General features: G+C 40.4%; 1 protein-coding gene across 1 annotated transcript in view; it reads right to left on the bottom strand.

The window, feature by feature from the left end:
* The window catches only part of cftr (CF transmembrane conductance regulator), a 28,400-nt gene extending 12,871 nt beyond the window's left edge, over positions 1-15,529 (bottom strand). Inside the window, exons 1-13 of the mRNA XM_072694897.1 lie at positions 15,127-15,529; positions 13,684-13,794; positions 12,809-12,920; positions 10,463-10,678; positions 10,220-10,309; positions 8,380-8,543; positions 7,430-7,555; positions 6,874-7,120; positions 5,588-5,680; positions 4,652-4,825; positions 3,422-3,613; positions 1,474-1,568; positions 775-861 (exon numbers count right to left, since the gene is read on the bottom strand). Of these exons, the coding sequence (XP_072550998.1) occupies positions 775-861; positions 1,474-1,568; positions 3,422-3,613; positions 4,652-4,825; positions 5,588-5,680; positions 6,874-7,120; positions 7,430-7,555; positions 8,380-8,543; positions 10,220-10,309; positions 10,463-10,678; positions 12,809-12,920; positions 13,684-13,794; positions 15,127-15,179 (1,760 nt within the window). The 5' untranslated portion in view covers positions 15,180-15,529. The remainder of the gene's footprint in view (positions 1-774; positions 862-1,473; positions 1,569-3,421; positions 3,614-4,651; positions 4,826-5,587; positions 5,681-6,873; positions 7,121-7,429; positions 7,556-8,379; positions 8,544-10,219; positions 10,310-10,462; positions 10,679-12,808; positions 12,921-13,683; positions 13,795-15,126) is intronic.
* Positions 15,530-19,626: the final 4,097 nt, after the last annotated feature.

Raw genomic sequence — 19,626 nt, 5'->3', positions numbered from 1 at the left:
TGGTCATGAGTCTCTGCGGTCAAAAGATGAATAGATAATAAATTATACTACGATACAAATATCAGATCATTGCATTATAGACATTACATAATACATACTCTATAATCATGAATAATGTAAAAAGGCTATATTTGTGATTTAAAGGTGTACCCATCAACATCAACACAAATTAAGTGAACCTAGTAATAGTAGTTGTGCTGATGTAACATTTAGATGTGATGTTTACAATTAAATCACATCAATTCAACATAATGTTTTTAAGTGTACACTGCTCAAAAGTACTTCAGAGTGGCGCAGCAGTTTAAGCACTGGCCCTTTCATTGAGAGATCACCTTAAGAAATTCAGTGCTGGAAGTTTTAGAGAGCACGATGGCCCTCCCTCCCCCCCCCATCCCTCAGTTTGATGATAATCAGTGCGGGTGTCTGTTAGCCTAAGAGGACTGGCCGTTAATGTTCAGCAGTCCAGTGATGGTGCATTATGTTACGCTGCTTTGTGTTACGCTGCTTTACGTGTGTCCATGTGGGTAGTAGGTAGGAATTAAAAAACATTTCATACCTGTTCATCATATCCATAACAACCGTACCATGTTACAAATAAAGAGCTACAGGGAGTTGAGACAGATATGACTGAGCCCATTAGAGGGGTGGTGATAAAGCAATCAGTTCCCAGGACTGAAGTACAAAACCTTATCTGATAGAGCAAATGAATTACTATAAACATTTCACACTGTAAGTGATACTCCTGTGGTAAATATCAGCTTGTGATGCACATACTTGTCAAATATTTCTTTCTCTGTTGCGATGTCCAGATGAGTGAAAGGTGCATCCAGCAGGTAGGTATCAGCGTCTCTGTAAACAGCCCTAAGAAAGTAAAGCAAAAAAAATATTGTACTATTCCTCTCCCTTACTGTGCTTGAATGGAGAACCTGCCCTGTGCTAGAGAACTATGCACACTATTCCAGGAAAGCTTAACAAGAAATTCTAAAAGTGTCAGTATATCCTTCTACACCTGGATAAATAAAGGCAATAAATCTGCGGCACTCATTCAAAGTATAATTGCTCTTTATGATCCATGTAAATTTAAAAGAAGAGAGATAAGAACTTTTTTTTTCAACTGGGGAAACTCTTACTCTGTTAAAAACACGTGGGGGTTGTTTTCTTCCTTATGTCTGTAAAAGTATTGTGGGAAGGAAAGCCCTAGTCTATCTACATCATATATCACGATAAAATAAGAGGAAGAAATTACACTAGGCAAACACACTAAAACAGCCGGTGTGCAAAGTAAATTTTAGAGCCTTTTCATCTGACGTTAAACCAAATAAAAGGGTGTTGATGGTTTCCTTGCGTTGTGTTTTACAGAGAGATTTCATCAACAGAACTGCTGAACTAGACCTCTGAGCACCACAGGTCCCTGTGCTGAGAGGTGCCTGTGGAGATAAGCAATGCTTGTGTGTATGTGGGTGGGGGGTGTACCTGGCCAGAGCGACCCGTGCCTTCTGACCCCCACTCAGGTTCATTCCACCTTCTGCCAAAGGTGTTCTGTCCTTCTCAGGAAGAGCAGCCAAGTCCTTAAATACAGAGCACAGAGGAAAACACTGTGACATGAATACACTGAACATGGTGTCAGCAAAATGTGATAAAATCCATCAGCCAGTTGTTACAGTGCAGTTTTTGCAGTTACTGTACTTTACAATAACAGGTCACATCGCCCATTCCACATTGCCTAGCACTAACATCATGATTGCACTTGACATCACATCTAAAATAAGAGCATAAGGAAAGACACCCAAATTTGACAACACATCAGTCTGGTTGACACAGAAACAGTTTAATAAACATGGCATGGCAATACAATCTGTATACATGTACACAGAAATCACGCATGATGAGGGAATACTGAGGCTATCAGTCTAGAACATACAAACACACACAGACACAACCACACACACAAATATATAAAACCACCCCATGCTGTATTAATGTTATGCAACCCACTGCTATCCCACTCTATCCAAGTGCATATACAAACCAACAAACCTGTGCTGCACATAAAAAAGATTACAAACAGATAAGGCAAAACAAATCACATGCACCTCATAAATGAACAGGCTTATGATTCAATAACAGGCCGTCCTACCTTGTCATTGTCCATTCTGGAAGCATTGGGTTAAAAAAAACACATTACGTCAGAAGTTGTAAAAGCTCTAATTGTAACAATGACTGGGCACTGTGCCAGACCAACAAACCAGTAGGCAGCATTAGTGACTGTGTCGCCACATAGGTGGAAGAGCTTGAATTTACAACCCAGACGTGACGCGTGAGAGGGGTCTGAAATGCTTTGTGACAACAAAAGAGAAACAGACTGCTCAACACCGGCCCAGTAAACAGAGCTGTTCGAGAAAGGGAATGGCTTTCTTCTCTTTACAGTCTAAAGACACTACAAACATATTTATGATGGCCTGGAAACCATGTCATGGATATCTAAGACCTGCCGTCGAGTGAGGAAAGAAAACTTGGGCTAGTCTATCAGCACAGAGGAAAAATCCTTCTTGAGGAATTTTATACACTAAAACAATGTTACAAAAACAATGTGAAAGCTTCCTTTAAAATCAAGGGGATATAGTATCACAAATCATTCATTCACACTAGCAAACCCATGCAACATTTAACACCTTCTTTTAGTGGAAAAGCAAAGTGTCAATCTTGCGTTCAACCATCATTTGCTGTGAAAATATGTTTTTGGTTTTTCGGTTAAACAGACGAATAGAAATGTAGAATAGAAATGATTCTACATGAGGAAAAGTCCATCAGCACTGATTTAACTGATTATACGTGTGTTTAAAAGTAAGAGGAGATTATTCTCCCATGACAAAACATTAAAAAATAGGAAAGAAAATCTACAAACTGTAAAATAACTACCAGCTGAGCATATTCTAGCTTTCAGTTATGGTTAAGAAAACAGGAAACAAAGTTGTCTTTCAGGTTTTACTGTTACGTAGAGTTGGTATCATCTATCAGATAGATTAAGGTGTGATGTGAGCAGTTCCCTGACGTCTGGATGTGGCTGTGAACACATCAAGAGTCTATGAGTCTATGGAGCATTTCAGATCTCTGAGCCTCTTTTCAGGAGAGATTCAATTAACCGGGGGGCCTGTCACTCAACACTGCTGATGTCTGCGTACGATTGGCCGTTTTAGTATCAAGAGATCATGACTGTGTGGGGGGGGGCCATATTGAGTAATATGACACAGTTGTGCAGCGCTGAATGTAACAAAGGTTCTCAGTTCAACTGCCAGCTGAACATTCCGAGTGGCATGAGATTAGTCAAAGAGAGAGAGACAGAAAAAGAGAGAGAGAGGAAAATTGTCTTGTAGAAAAAAAGGATTAGAGAAAATTTAAAAAATATTTTTTTTGTCTGTACCTCTTCTAGCTGACATGCTTTAACCACACTGGTATAGCGGAATTCATCATAGGTCAGGCCAAACAGGATGTTGTCTCGAATAGTGCCAGGCAACGTCCAGGCGGTTTGAGAGAAGAAGGAGACACGGCCACTGTGGCGGATCTTCCCAGAGGAGGGGACCAGTTCCCCCAAGATTGTCATCAGCAGAGAGCTCTGCAGACATAGAATTTGTGACAATACAGCAGTAGGACTAGAAGCTCCCTCCCCATATCTGCTCCCACACTTTAAAACTGATAGTCCATTTCAGCTTATAACAGCATTAGCACATGGTAATCTTTTTTATTGTGTCTGTTATCAAGACACAGAATCATAACACATTACATAAAAAAGACAGTTTGCATTGGTTCAGGCAAGATTATAGTGTAGGACATATCTGGCAATGAAGTGTTCTATTAGCAGATTATGATACTTATAAATGCTCTCATAAAGTTCTTAAGAAAAGGCCCAGCACTGACATAGTATGATCTACAGAAACAATTGTGATTGTTAAACAGTTGTTATTATAAGCTTTATAAATGTGTATAAAAGTGTCTCACTTTAGATACTCCGACCAAATTAAACGCACACAGTTATCCATTATACATGATGTAATATTAAACAACATAATAATATTCAATTTTGCATTGCTTCCCAACTTAGTTATTGCCAATTCCACCTGCTAGCTAGGTCTGTCCCATCACACATTATGCTATGAAGGTGGAGGAAGGATAAAACATGCTTCTTCTAAGACACTACGCATCTGCATAGTAAACTGCTGCTAACTGAGTAAGCTGAGTAGGATGCCCCCACATCGTTTGAATGTGGGATGCCTGTGAGCTGGTAGAAAGGAATTGGCAACTTCATTACTGCTGTGTAATGAAGTTGCCAATTCCTTTCTACCAGCTCACAGGCATCCCACATTCAAACGATGCGGGGGCATCCCACTCAGCTGAGACAGATGAGGCCAATGTTGTCCTAATGGTTTCTCAGCTACAGATGGTTATGGCATCATACCCATGACTGGACGCTCCTCTCACTTAATCTTTTTATCTGTAGGTTTATTATTATTATTATATCTATTATGATTCATTTTAAAAGATATGTAGTTATAGGAATTAGGAAAAGTGTGGGCGTAAAGAGGTTTAAAGGGTTAATAAATAAATAAATAAATAAATAAATAATGTAAGTCAAGTGAGTTTCTTATTGTCCTACCTTTCCAGATCCTGTGGAGCCAGCCACAGCCAACATTTCACCTTTTTGCAAGCGCAAGCTTATATTCCTAAGGACAGGTGTTATGTAGAGGTTGGTAAAGAAGAGTCCATCTCCATTTGGATAACCGTTTCCTTTGTTCTCCTGTTTAATCTTCTCAAATAGTTCCCCTATACCCTAAAAGAACACAGTTACTCAGATTGTATATAAAGTTGCATTGCTAAATGCCCCATAATGATGCATTGGGAGTCGCATTATAAGCAAATCATAAGCTTATACATCAAATATCTACATTAGGTTTCATGACAAATTCCCATTCTTATCATGCTAACGAGTGAGGTGTTACACTATGGATAGTGAAATGAAAGTTTTTGCTCATTTTTGTTCATCTTTGTTCTTCATCCCATACAAGCACATAAAGGCACTTTTGTTCTCTGCATCTCTACTAGGATAGGACAGTGAGAACTTCCATGGAATAGAGAAATGGGTGTGGCTCTGGTTTAATCATTGACCTCAGTCAGTCTTTGTTGGTCAGTGGCCTTGTGGTGATTAATCTCTGCATCCATTTCATATTCAAATGGAGCCAGAAACAGCTGACAAAAGGCAGCTATTAGCTGTGTCCGCCCCTACAACAATTCCCAGTCTCAGAAAGGACCTGGGACAAGGACATTCGCATTGTTCCAACCAGACAGTCTGAGTGAGTCCACAGTGTCACTCACACAGAATGTGTTTTCACAAATATCTGTTCACAAACGCACAGTTTACTTATGTAGTCTCATGTCTAATAAACCTATTATTTTCATGAAAAATGACATCAGCTGGTGCTTTGCTGATACCTCTGACAACATAAAAGCATGAGATTCGTGAGCAAGTGGACAAGTCTCTTCAGACTATTTATAAATGTCAAGACGACCATAGTGGGAAAAAAACTAGAAGTACCTCATCCCAGGAAGCTGTGACGTTTTCTAGTGTCATGTCTGTAATGCTGAGATCATACTCCAACATTTTGTATTCTTCCTTGCTGAGAAAGTCCTAGAAGTCACAGTGGACAAGACGTATAAGGAAGAGGAAGAGCAAAAAGGTTCTGATACAGTTTGAAACAATGTTACCACTTGTCTTCCTTCAGTACAGTACAAACAGTTATTCAGCAATACAAAGAATGAACTGTCCTGGGCAGTTTAAAAACAGGTCATGCCCCTTTAGCCAACACCAGGTCATGATAAGAGTAACACTGTGATTATAAGCATTTTTGAAACTGTATCACTAACCACGGCAATGCGTAGTTAACAACACACAGCCAGCAAGCATTCAATATGAAGCCCAGGCATGTTTTTGTGAAGTTTTTTAAGCAGTATGACAAATGTTTTATTTCACTTGTTCAGAATATTTTATGTAATGATCTAATGATGACTTAACATCTTATTATTTTTCTATAATGACACCTAAACTGCTTAATATTTTATATAATGTTGACTATATTTCTTAATATTTTCTATTTACTTCTTACTTATTTTTTTCAATAGTGACAACTAACTAACTTCTTAATAATTTATTTGCAATATTGTATTTGTAATGACGATTACGTTTCTTATTATTTATACTACAATGACAACTAAATTATGACTAAATATGTTGATATTTTCTATAATTACTTATTGGCTACATTTCTTAATATTTTCTGTAATCACGACTAAACTTTTTAATATTTTCTATAATGACAATGTTTATTAATATTTTCCATTATGATGTAATGAAAAAATACATTATATATTCCTTTATTATTTTATGACTATATTTCTTAATATTTTTATAATGATTTAATGTTTTATAATGTTAAAATTTAAATTTGTTTTATATTTGCCTGACCAGTATGTTCAAAATAATACTGCCACAATTGGTGGTGGTGGACTATTCTGATTCTGACTATTTAGTACTATTTAGCATTTTACCATCTTCACAACCTAAAACTCATGCATGGGGAGACATGATGACTTGGGACTGGTGGAATATGTACCAGCGCAAATCTAGAATGCTGTGTGCGAGTGAGAGTGAATGACAAACAGAGAAAAACAAAGAGACAAAGGAAAACAGGGAGAGAGGCTCAGTGGCAGGGCTAGAGCAGCATGCTATTTGCTTGCCATGCCAAGGCTGAGGTGAACCTAGACAAATGGATAGCAGTTGGAGTTTTATTTATACACCAAGCTACATTAAAAATATGTACTGACCTCAATTTTCCAGATGAGTCGAATGGTATCATACCACATCTGGATGGAAGAAGGCAACTGGCGGGTGACAGTCATGCGCAGCACCATGCAGTAGGACAGTGTGGTGAAGATGCGCCGCACTGTTATACCTGTTGTGAGGGCTTGGGGAACCACTGCTGCTGTAATCACCCAGATGGCAGAGAAGAAGTAGGCAGCGCTGTAAAAGTAGCGCAGAAAGCCAATCTTCCTGGTCAGTTTGACCTCATCTCTGAAAGCAGCCAAGATAATAGCAAATCAGAAGACAACTCACATTTGGCCCATGCAGTGAGGTATAATAATATATTAAAAACTTTCAAAGCAATGCTATTTTGTTTATTTTTAACACTGCAAAAATCGCTCAAAAAGACAACCCTTTTTTTTACTGTATAACGTTGTTTGAAATAAATACAAATCTCTAGTAATAGTATTAAATATGAGACATAAAAGCTAATGAAGAGAAATCATTTCAATGCATTTTCCTTGTTAAGTCTGTTTTTGCAGTGTGGGGAGTATACATTTTGGTCACATTTACTCTTACTGTCTAATGTTCTTGATGATGGTCTCCATGATCTCCTCCCAGCCATAAGCTTTCACTGAGTGTAAGTTCTCCATGATTTCTGAGGTCAGAGCTAGACGCCTGTTGGTCAGCAATACCCTTTTTGCTCTAATTAAAAAGAGAAGAGGTCATTTTGACTTTGTATTTTAAACCAATTAGCAAAAAAGTGAAGAAGACTTGGTAGAACCTTAAAGTTTACACAGATAAAAATAGATTTTCTTGACAAGCGGATATTGCAGCAAAAGGTTTTAAGGTTTTAAGGTTTTAGTGAAATATCCGCTTGTCAATTTTTGCAAGAAACCAAAGCTCTCACAGTGTCATATTCATACACTATACACATAAAACAGAAATAATAAATAAAGTGTAGAGGGCTGGCCATTCTTTGCTGATCTGGCTATGCAGGATGATGTTAGAAACAGCACCTGATATAAGAAATTCTGAAGCAAATGTAAATTTGGAAGGCCTTAGCAGAGCATAGCTGAGAAGAGACCAGAGCCAATTCTTCCCCCATGGCGGCCATGACCTGCCAGCCATGTTTACATTTCTCAAGAGCACAAGGCAAGCCAAGCTCCTGATTATAAGGGAGGGTGTAAGCTTGTGAGCTACCTGTACAGACTCATCAAAGAGCCTGACCAGTGTGAATCAATGCTGGAATGTGGCTTTCAATGAGAGCATTAAAGCCCTTTAAAGCTGATGCAGAAAACTGTCTGTCTATTATTCTTGACTTCTTGTTTAACAACATATTTGTTCCATACTGTTTTCACATTGTTTATGATATGTGAACCATCTAATAAATTCTAGAAGTATCACCTTTTTCAAATTTAATTTGACTCATGACACATAGTAAAATGGAATAAAATAATAAGAGAAATGTAAAAAATAGAAGTCAAAAGTCTACATAATAACAAATATAAGAAAAGGCGAATACTTACTTGTAGGGACCCATTTTATGGGACAGACAGGCCTGTATGACTCCCAGTAAGGAGATGGCAGCAAGGGCACAGAGGCTATTGATATCAATAAGCTCCCAGATTAGTCCCACACACAGTATACACTGCAGAGGAGAAATCCAGACATAGTGGGCCATGCCCAGGCTCTGTAAAGCAAACACAATTTTAGATGAACTTTAGCTGCACCAGGATGACGTATATTACTCAAATTGGGCGCACAGTTCAAAACAGGACAAAACTATTGTTTCTGAGGACACCGAAACAGAGTACCAGTGACACAGGATCACAAGATTCAACTACAAGTACATCCAAAACACAAGGCCGACATATAAATATAACTGAATAGTATAAAAGTCCTTTGTAATACAACTCAATTAACTAACTGGTAATTAAAAGGTCACAAGTACAAAAATCCAGATGTTATTGACTGAGTTGTCATTTAATCACACCTCCATAATGTTATGTTAAACCATCACCTCAGGAATATAGCTTGAATTTAATCTATGAATTTTCTATGCTGCATAATGCTAAGAAGCTGATTCATGCTTTTGTTTTCTGGTGTCTAGACTATTGCAACGCCCTGTTCCTCAGATGACCTGAAAATATTATTGGCAGGATATGACCTGTACAAAGTGTGGGTTCCAGAGCATCAACATGTAGAAATATAGGGTGGAATGGTGTGACTACACAGGTTGCTTGTCTAGAGTTTGTTTTAAGGCTAAGGCTATTTAAATGATGAATGAATTCCAAATGTCTACCTGCCCACTCTGCTATTTTTAGTCACAACCATCAAATGTGATGCCTGGTGGAAAACAGTACAAGACTGAGCTTGAATAATAATATGAAAATAATAATATAATAATATAAATATAATAATATTCCTGAAATGGTCCAAGAAAACACAAAAGCTCATCTTTAACATATTACATATAAATTGTTGATGTCAAACAACAAACTTATATCTTTATGCTGGTCATTGTATTCATTTTTCTACATGATTTGAATCTGGCAGTGATTCTTTACACTGTATCAGCATTTGATGTGCAATGGAACAATATAAATGCTCCAAAATAACTTGGAATAAAACAAAACAATGAATTCCATTAAAATAAAAATCTTTCACTTTAAAGTTGCTACTTTGAAGATTGTTGGCCGGCAGTGACGATACACAGTATCTATAGTAGTTTCAAGCTTTAATGGACTTTTGACCACAACTGCTATAGTGTCAACCTACAGCAAAACAGAAAAGGTCCTTTCTAGGTCCTATCTAGGGTGACAAACGTACTCACAACATGCTTGCTTAGCACTCAAATGCAAGATATTAGTCTCACACACAAACACACTCACATACAAACCAGTGAGGGCTGGTGTGAGTGATCACTCAGCAAGGGGGGGGATACATTACCGTACAAACAGTGGCACTCAGATCACATTCTCTACCTCACAAGGGGAATGGTGTGACTTTTGGCCCCCGCAGAGCACACACAAAAAAAGGCAGAACCCACGTATGTTCTCTGAGACAAACAGTGCTTTACACTGGCCACATTTAATACAGGTGATAATTGCCTCGGAGCACTTGCAAAGTATATCAACATTCAGCACCCTGGCTCGACCTTCCTGAAGGGTTCTAAAGTTCAAGCCTTTTCTCCTCTGATGTCTCACTCACAGGGTAATGCTCACTCTCATTTTAGGATCAGATTGTAGATCACATTGTAGAATCAGTTGCAGGCTATTGTAAATTGTTGTTAAAAACTGACTTAAATAAAAAACACTTTAGTTAGTGTTTTTGTGTGTTATGACCAGGTGGTCAGCTCATACTTGCCTGATCAAACTTGCCCAGGTTAGCTGACATTAGGCTGACCAGCTGCCCTGTGCTGATCTTGTCCAGAACTCGACTGGACAGCTTCAGCGTCTGGGGTCAAGATGAAGAAAAACTTCAGTCCACAAACTTAAACACAAATGGAAACCTACATCTGACAACACTCAGCAATAATTTATGCAACTAAGCCTTACTCAGTACAAAAGAATTAGGACAAGAGAGGACAAGAATAGCTGGCAGGCTCACCTTTTTGTAGATTAAGCTGAAGAGAGCGATGCGGATCTGCATGCCCACATGGTGCAGCCCAAACATGGCGGGCTGCAGTAGGAGGAAGCGAGCTATGAAGAGCAGGCCCAGGCCAAAGGCCAGGAAGTAGCCCTGCTCTCGTTCGGGCTCGTGAAAGGGGTCGAATGAAGCAATGATTCGGCCCAGGAGCTGAGGCTGAACAGATTTTGTGGCTTCCTGCATCCAGAAGGACAGTAAGGTGAGACTGACTTGAATGTATTAATCTACATTAAATAAAAGTCTGAATGTACTGTCAGTGTTGTTAAAAGCCTTGCACCTGATAAACATACACCCCTACAGTTGGGGAAAGTAATTCACAATTCACGCTTTGACAATTTCCCCCTCATGGACAGTTGTGCATGTCTCGATCAAGGTTTCTTTACCCCCCTGATCCGATCCGAGTCTCTTAATGCTGACTATCGGCCAGTACCAATTTGATCAGATATTTGGGTTCCTATAAATAATACAGCCCCACAACGTAGGTAAGATGTGCTAATACACAAAGTCAACAGCAGCACAATCACTATTTTTAGTAACAGTTTCTATAATCAGACTAAATTCTAAACTGATTTGCTTAGTTTGGAGCGACTTTTTAAACTGTTTTAAACTCTATAGTGTTTTATATCTTATAGTCCAGTCTGACTGAACTACCTGACCATTCAGCTCCCAGTGCCTTTACAACTCAGCAGTCAAATCACTTGAGTGTGTGCATTAGCATTAGCCTCCTCCTTGGTTCTGAATGTGCTGTTCAAAGCTGGTTTAGAACCAAAGAAAGAAGTGTGGTTCTCTAGCTGGTGGAACAGAGCTTTTTTATGATAGTCACGTTTCTTACCAGGCGCAATTCAAGAGTAAAGACGGTATAGGAGTAACATATTTTTCTGACTGCACTACAACCAAATTGGGTGGTTATGGCGGAGTGGACAAACACGTCAGAAAATAGACAAACATTTTATGGAAGAGTGGTTTAATCATCCTTTTCTGACATATTAACTAATAGTGTCTCTACACTTGTCAGTTAAAATAAAGCTCTTTTTTTTTGCAAACCAAAATAATCTCACAAATGATCTCACTGTCTAGGGTAGTTTTCGAAACAGTGAGAACTTCATCTGCAGCAGCTGAGGATCATGTGTATTAATGGTGCCTTAAGGATGCCAGATGGAACTAGGATCGAAAGTGGATCTGAAGCTGATACCCGATCCATTCAAAAAAAGTGAATCACTGGAGTGGTTCCGGACATCCCTAACATATGCATTTGTTGACAAGCATCTGGTACAGAACCTGCGTCTGAACTGAAAGACCTGGCTTACAAGGTTAAAGTAATATTACAGGACTTTACACAAATATGACTCGGGGTACGCAGCGTTCCGCAGTTACTTGCTGCAGTAGAAAGTGTTCCAGGCCTGGAGTGGCACAGACATTATATCTCCCGCTCAGTGTTGGTCATTTATTGAACCTTCAGTGTGTGACTCACCTGTGAGGGTGACACACTTGTTACCAAGTCTCATATCAACAATTTAATTGGTGGCTCCTCAGCTCATTTACATAAAGTCGATTTAGAAGCAGAGAGAGGAGGTTTTCATTTGCTTTAAGTTTATGGCATTAGGTTGATGCTTTTATATATTCACAGGTAGGTGAATGTGGCATCTTGGACTCTTATTGGTGCAGTGTGATGTGCTTGTCTGGGGAATCAAACCCTAGTATGCCACAAGGAAGGAGGTGTTCTAATCCATCTGCTAAACCAACTGCTACTCTAGGTCTTTTCCCACATAACATGTTAACACGGGTACTATGTGATGTAAATTATACATTTCTCAAAATCTCATACAAAAAGTATATTATACACAGGGTGTATCTAGTGATTTTCAACAGTAGGGCAGCATGTCTATCTGAACTACTGAACCAGAATACACACATTCATATATGTGATCAGCACTAAGCAGCAACCCACTGCAGCACTATTACACAGAATTTAGCATTCACCAAGAACAATGGGTACAGGACAGTCACTCCTTTGGTGTTTACATAAAAGGCAGGAACTACTCCTCTAAGCTGAGGACACTGCAAGAGTCACACTACACTGCGAACTGCTCTAAGAACCACCCGACTACATTGCTGTAATACCAGCGAGCCAGCAATAGCTGACCACAAGCTAACACTCACAGTACGCAATACATGTCTCATAGATTTGGCTTATTTTGCTCTTGTTCGTGCAGAAACATAGCTCCTTGTTGCCACATGCAGAAGTCTTTGAATGCCAGAGAGTCTGAGAAAGATTAAAAGAGATGCACAACTACAGAGACTACTTACCCCCAAGTAGAGGAGGACTCCAAAGAACAGAAAGGGTCGAATGAAGCATCTGGAAAGTGCTCGGAGGAGACTGGGCTTCTTCTTTGCAGAGATAAGTTCTCTGTCCCATTCCCTGTGCACAAAGAGAAAAGGGGGAAGTTCAAAAGAAACAGTTAAACATCCCTCCATGTCCTCCTAGTCACTGTAAAAAAAAAGCCATGGCCCACATTGTTCAGGACACTCGTGAATAACCAGGGTGATTTAGCCAACTTATTAAATGGCCAAAAAGACCCTGACAGGTTGAAGGGAAGCAGGGAAACTGCTCCAAGCTCTTAATTGTATAAAAAGTTCAAATTCCCAGAAAAACAGCATGTTTAAGGACTAAAAATACTGCCCACTATCCATCACTCTCCAGGGGCCTGGCACTTTAAAAGGTCGCGTTTGATGCCTGTTAAAGGGGCATTGGCACCCCAACCCAAGCAAGTGCATTGTGGGCAGTGTGAAACATGGCATGTTAGGGACTTTACTGGAAGAAGCAAGGTGGCATTTACTCAGAACACAACACATTTACACCGTGACTCAAAAGTGTGACGATGTTCAGCCCTGCTTAAGTACCAAGACCTCTGTAACCTCTGAAAGACACAAGAGTAGCAGGACAGACACATCCTGTAGTTGTACATATTGTTGTGTAACAAAAAAATGTGTTTAAGGTTTAAGTCATTCTCTGCCCATCACTGAATAAAGAGGCACTGTGGATACTAACATGAAACAATAGAACAATAGAAGACTATGGCTTCAACAATATCTTATCTCTTCAGCAGCAAATCAATAATCTCATTTATTATGAGAATGAACTCTGTAAATGAAGCATGGAGGGATGAGTAGAAGATACGAACTTCTCCAGTCGCTCTGCTAGCACGTCAGCTGTGTCTTGTGATGGAGCTTGATACACATCTGCTGGCCTTAGTTTCTCCCTGAAACCCTTTCGCATAATCGGGTTTGTCCACCTGGAAAAGGTCAGAACCTACAGTCAGCTTCTCTTTGCATGTTACAACTCAACAGTGATGCTACAAACCTGCAGATAAATGACACACAATTAGCTGTTCAGTACACCTTTCTTCATAGCATTGCTGTCATGCAAAAAATCTTAAAAAACTAACTTTACAATAAGAAGGAAAACACCTTATTGACTTTCAATGAAAGTCAACGTAGAAAGATTTTATTCCTAGTCATTTTCGAGCATTTCTATTGGCCCATTCATCATGACATCTAGACATGCAATGTAAAGAACAACCAACAGATTCAGATTATGTCAAAAAGGCTTTTGCATGATGAAATATTTGTAAAGGTGGGGGAGCAATAAGCCACATTACCTCAGTTAAATGTAATCAAGTAAAACGTAGATGGATTTGTACTTCCAATTTTTAATTTAAATAAGCTAGAGTAGTTTATTAAGATATATATTTTGTACAAAACAAAAAAGTATATATGAATATTTGTCCGAGTTCAATCCAATAAAAAAACGTTGGGTCTGAGATTTCTGAGATTTAGATAAGGGTTAAAACTATTTATTGAATTGTGCAGATTCACCATTTACATGGACCTGGACCTGGAGTTCATCTCTCCAGCAATTTTTTTGTCAAATATTTGATGTGGTATTCCACATTACATTGTGGTACTACACTTACCAGTACAGATCTCAGGTATCTCTTAATTTATGAGTATTTTTTTTTTTTAAGGTGAATCTTCATTTTTCTTAAGTATCCAAATCTGTGAGGGAAAGAAATCTACTTTCGTAACATTTAGTATTAAACATTTCATTTCAATTCAGCCGAACTTTGTGGCTAATCTCTTCTTTCTGAGGTTTCTGAGGTTTAACATTTTGTTTAGGACAAAAAGTCCCAAAATAAGAGAAGACTGCGGCTTAGCTAGTGGCTAATAACCGTCCGTTCCTGTGCTAGCTAGCTAAATACATACTGCACTCCTGAAAGCTGCTCAACAACTATTTTTTGCTACTTTTCTACTTCTAGAAACGTATGTTTGGACAGTAATTGTAGAGGATACTTAAACAGAATTCCAGGTACTTTTCCTTGAGTTCCTCTCCTCTATTCGTCCATATAGCGCTAGTCTGTGGAGCGTTTCTGAGCTGAGAGGAAAGGCGAGCGTGTTGCTGAGGCGCTGTCTGTGAGCAGTGAAGCGCTTGATGCTATGGTATGATTTAATGCCTGTATTTCTCCCTATTTAGCTACATTTCCCCTGTCCTGTTCTAGACGGACAGAACTCTAAAACATAGCTAGGAGTTTATCCTCAGTGTGTGGAATATTCCAGCAGCTCCTTACCAGAAGAAGTATCTGGAGAGGAAACTGGCCCCATCCACAGGTGACTTGTTCATGCTAACCGAGCCCCGGCGCGGGAAGCAGCTCTCCGCTCACATCTGCTGTCCCTTCAACACTCCTCCACGCACAAATGACACACACACACGCGCGCGCGTACGCAGGCACACTCGTACACTTTGGGGGTCCTGATACTCTTCTCCGTCGCGACAACCCCCCCCCACCTCCTTCCCCCACCGTTTCAGCTCTGGCCGTGTGCGCGCGCGTGGCGCCTGGTTCGGAGCCGGCGCGAGCCAACAGTGATCTGCGCGCGAGCCGCACTCGGTCCGCACTGCACTGCGCGAGATCCCCTGTGGGCACGTCGCTCCCGCGCGCTCTGCCTTTTAAACACACTCAGCTCACGTGCGGCGCGGCGCGGACACACGATATCCAAACAGACAAGCACGCGGGGAGGAGGTCTGAGCGAGGCACGGACACTTAGAGCCTGCATTCGCTACATATATTCACTCCCTGTACAGCAGGAAGCTCACTGCACTTGCCAGTTCCACTGTTAATCCTGGCAAACATGAAACAGCGCTCGTTTGACTTGGATGGTTTAGCTGCTCTACCAGCGAGACTAACCAGTGTAGCTAAATCACGCTGCTTGAGTAGCATGGCCAAGCCTGACCACACGGGTCCACATGTATGACCAGCTTGGTCAAATTGGTCAAGCTGATAGACCAGCTAGTCCAACAAATGCATATGAAAGCATGCTGGTCATGAGCTAAGCTTCTCAAGCACCTTAACCCAGCATTGGGCAGGTTTTTATTTGGATGTCCAGTTTTTTAAACCACCTCCAAGCTTCCCTTGAAGGGTCAGGGCTGATCACAGTGGTGGTGACTTGATCCAGTTTCAAAAAGCAATTTTTAAAAACCCATTTATGACAGAGAGGAACATAAAGAGCCATTTGCATTGTTATTCACACATACACACGTCAAGGGATTATCAGTGGCACTTGTCAAGAGGTGCGTCTACATATAAGACGAGTGAACGGTCAGTTCTTAAAAGAGAAATGTTGGCAAGGACCAATGTGTGAAGGTTAGACGGCTGGGAATCGGAGCATCCCCAAAACAGCTGGTCTTGTGGGGTGTTCCTGGTGTGCCGTGCTTAGTACCTACCAAAAGTGCTTCATACCAACATCAACCGCTGAGCTTGTGACAAGATCTCAGGTGCCCGAGACTCATTTATGTGCCTGGGTGAGCGCATGCTAGCCTGTCTGGTCTTATGCACTGAAGAAATGGTGTAGAACAAGTTAATCCTGGCTATATCTTGTGGTCAGAGCTGTTTTGGTGGCACGAGGGGGGGCTACACAAGACTAGGAAGGTGGTTTTGATGTTGTGACTGATCGATGAATAAACTCAGAAGACACATGAAGGTTGTCTGGTCAAAATGGTTCTATTTGTGCTGTAAAGATTGCGACGCCTGAGTACTATCGCCACCACTGTGAAGGAATCAAAGTTAGTGAGTTTTTCTACAATCAACCATTTCACGTCCAGCCACTCTGAATGACTTGGTTCACACCTCAACAATTGAACTGATCCTGGTGGATTTCCCCTTCAATTAATCATAAGGCAGGATAAGATCAACTATTCAACAAAGTGTTTTCTGCAAAGTTACTAAACAAATATCTCAATTACTGAATCATCGTCTGCCCCTTACAGACTACGTGACAGTAGGGACGTAACACAACACGTGTAATATCTAAAGGTGCTACATATATTGGTTTGACTTATACAAATACACATTATATTCAAGGACAAAAGATTAAAAAGTAGCACGTCCTTGTGAGTATAAAAACACCAAAAATAAATAGGATGCACCCACCAGTTTCCTCTCAGCTGGGAGGAAACTGGTTCGGATGGTCAGGAATAACACAAAACCTACCAAGGGACAGGCCTACCATGAACTAGAAGCTGCTGGAACACCAGTTTCACTGTATAAAGTCAAGCAAGTTCCGAATCACCATGTACCGAGAGGCGGTCGTCCAAGAAACAAGCCCCTACTTCAAAATACAACACAAAGTTGTTAACACTTGACTGAAGTTTGTAGCTATGGACAAAGAAAAAGCCTTCTGGAGGAAAGGTTTATGGTCAGATGGGACAACGAATGAGTAGTTTGGCAATAAACAGAGGTATGTTTGGAGGAATAAAGGTAAGGCATTCAACTCCAGGAACACTGTACCAACTGTTAAGCATGGTGGCGGGCTGCACAAAGTGGATGGAATAACAGGTGGACTGCCTCAGAGTTCTTCAGCATAATCTCAAACTATCAGCTAGAGCTAGACAGTTGAAACTGGGATGTTCCACAGTTAGATGTTCCAACAGGACAATGACCCCAAACACATTAAAGGTGGTTGAGGAATGGTTAAAACAGGTAAACAATAAGATTTTGGAATAGTCTGCCCAAAGTCCTGACCTATCGTAAATGTGTGGAAACATGTGAAAGAGTGGTTACTCATAGGCCTGGTCATTTTGTTGACATATTTTATTCATGTGGAACCAATGTTCATGTATACATGATCCATCAGTGATGGAACAGTCTTTGGAACGGTTTGTGTGTTTATTCTGCATGTGTGTGTGTGTGTGTGTGTGTGTGTGTGTGTGTGTGTGTGTGTGTGTGTGTGTGTGTTTAGGAGTCTAGAGCCATACTGGTACTGTGCAGTCTGAGTGAATCAGTTCGACCTGCTGTCAGTCGCTGATGAGCTCGAGATCTGTAATGAAATTTAGGATGATACACAAGCGGTCACATGAAAACAACTGACTGTTCTTGCTCAGCTCCAACTATTTAAACATTCAACAACAGTTCCTATTCCCTTCCACCCAGAACCCTTCAATAAGTCCAGGTGTGAGCTTCACTGCCCTGCCCTCAGCACTGTTCACACCCTACAAATCCCCATCATGTCATCATAAACTCCTGCTGCATTTCATTTCATCATGCATTTTTACAGTGTCTATTAACACTGAGTAATTATCAGGTAAGAAAGAATAGGGAAAAAAAATTCAAGGAAGGAAATGCATTCCGTAGAAGTCATCTGTCATCCGTCATCCGCATCTGACAATAAATCATTTAGTCTGAGAATTTAGTCTGGAAGTTTGTGCCATAAATGCTACAGGTCAGAGGATTAATAAGGACCCCACATTATGCTTTATTCCTCATCAAGCACACTGGGTTTACTGGTAATTCACTGGTTCTTAGACCCCACTCATCATTACTTTCACTAAGGACCTCAGCTGATCAAATACCTACACTTATTGATAGCTTTCTCCACAGCCGTCACTGACCTAGATGCAATAGAGGTGGTGCAGTTTTATGACATTACTGGTAACCTATTAGGCAGGTTCTTGAGTGGTGTAACTGTCTAAGCGCTGACCTTATCAACGGGAGCTTGTAAGTGCGATCTGGGATGATGCCACCGCCGTCTGTGGCTGGCAGTCCCAGAGAGCATGTCTGTGTGCAAGTGTGTTCAGCGTTCAGCATGTTGTGTTGGTGGCACAAAGGGTTGTGGTGGGTCCGAATCATTGAGTGTGAGGCAGGAATACCCCCTGGACCGGGCACCAGTCCATCCCAGGGTTCTCTGTTGTGTTTAGTGAAATGTTAAGGAACCACTTTCATGCACAATTTTAATTGTTCTGGTTTTTTTTTTGGTTTTTTTTTGATGGAGCGATTTAAAATTGTTCACTCCTCAGTCTAAACAATCCATAATATAAACTAATTAGGTAGATTCATATTACTTGTTTTAGTGATGTTGCAAAACATATTTGCATATATCTGCAGTTTAAAAAGGTAAAGGTGCACATATTTGTCACTGTACAGTGGACACTGCACAGCAAAATGTGTCCTCCGCATTTAACCCATCTGTGGTACTGAACACACACACACTAGTGAACCAGGGGCAGTGAGTACACACACCCAAAGCAGTGGGCAGCCAACACCAGCACCCAGGGAGCAGAGAAGGCCTTGCTCAAGGGCCAAACAGTGGCAGCATGCCAAGTCCGGGTATCGAACCCACAACCCTGTTATTGATAGCCCAGTGCTCTAACCGCTGAGCCACCACTGCCTATTCCTGCTAGAGTTATAAGAACTGTTTTAGTCAGGACTGCTTTCTGAACAGGTCCCGCAATGACCGTTTACTTAAATAAATCTTAATATCACAGTAACAAAATCAATGTTTTAGAAAACAGTTATCTAGAAAACATAATTGTGACTGTTTTTGGCAACATAAACCCAAAAATATATAAGTGGAGCTAATAATTAAATGCCAGACAATGCAGGGTATTATATAACCTTTTACAAACAAGTGAATGATGTACTAATAGAGGAGATAAGAGGGTAAAACAGGGCGTTGCAGGTTCTGTCCTATACATGATTATTGCTCACTAGAGCCACGCCTCCCTGAAGTCCACACTCTAGACAGCATCGCGTCAGTTGTTTATTTCAAACGTATTTCAAACATTTCTGACTCATTTT

Source organism: Salminus brasiliensis, chromosome 13 (genome assembly GCF_030463535.1).
Source record: "Salminus brasiliensis chromosome 13, fSalBra1.hap2, whole genome shotgun sequence".
Taxonomy (NCBI): Eukaryota; Metazoa; Chordata; class Actinopteri; order Characiformes; family Bryconidae; genus Salminus; species Salminus brasiliensis.
Note: the sequence above shows the minus strand (reverse complement) of the source record. Positions and strands in the feature narration are given on the sequence as shown.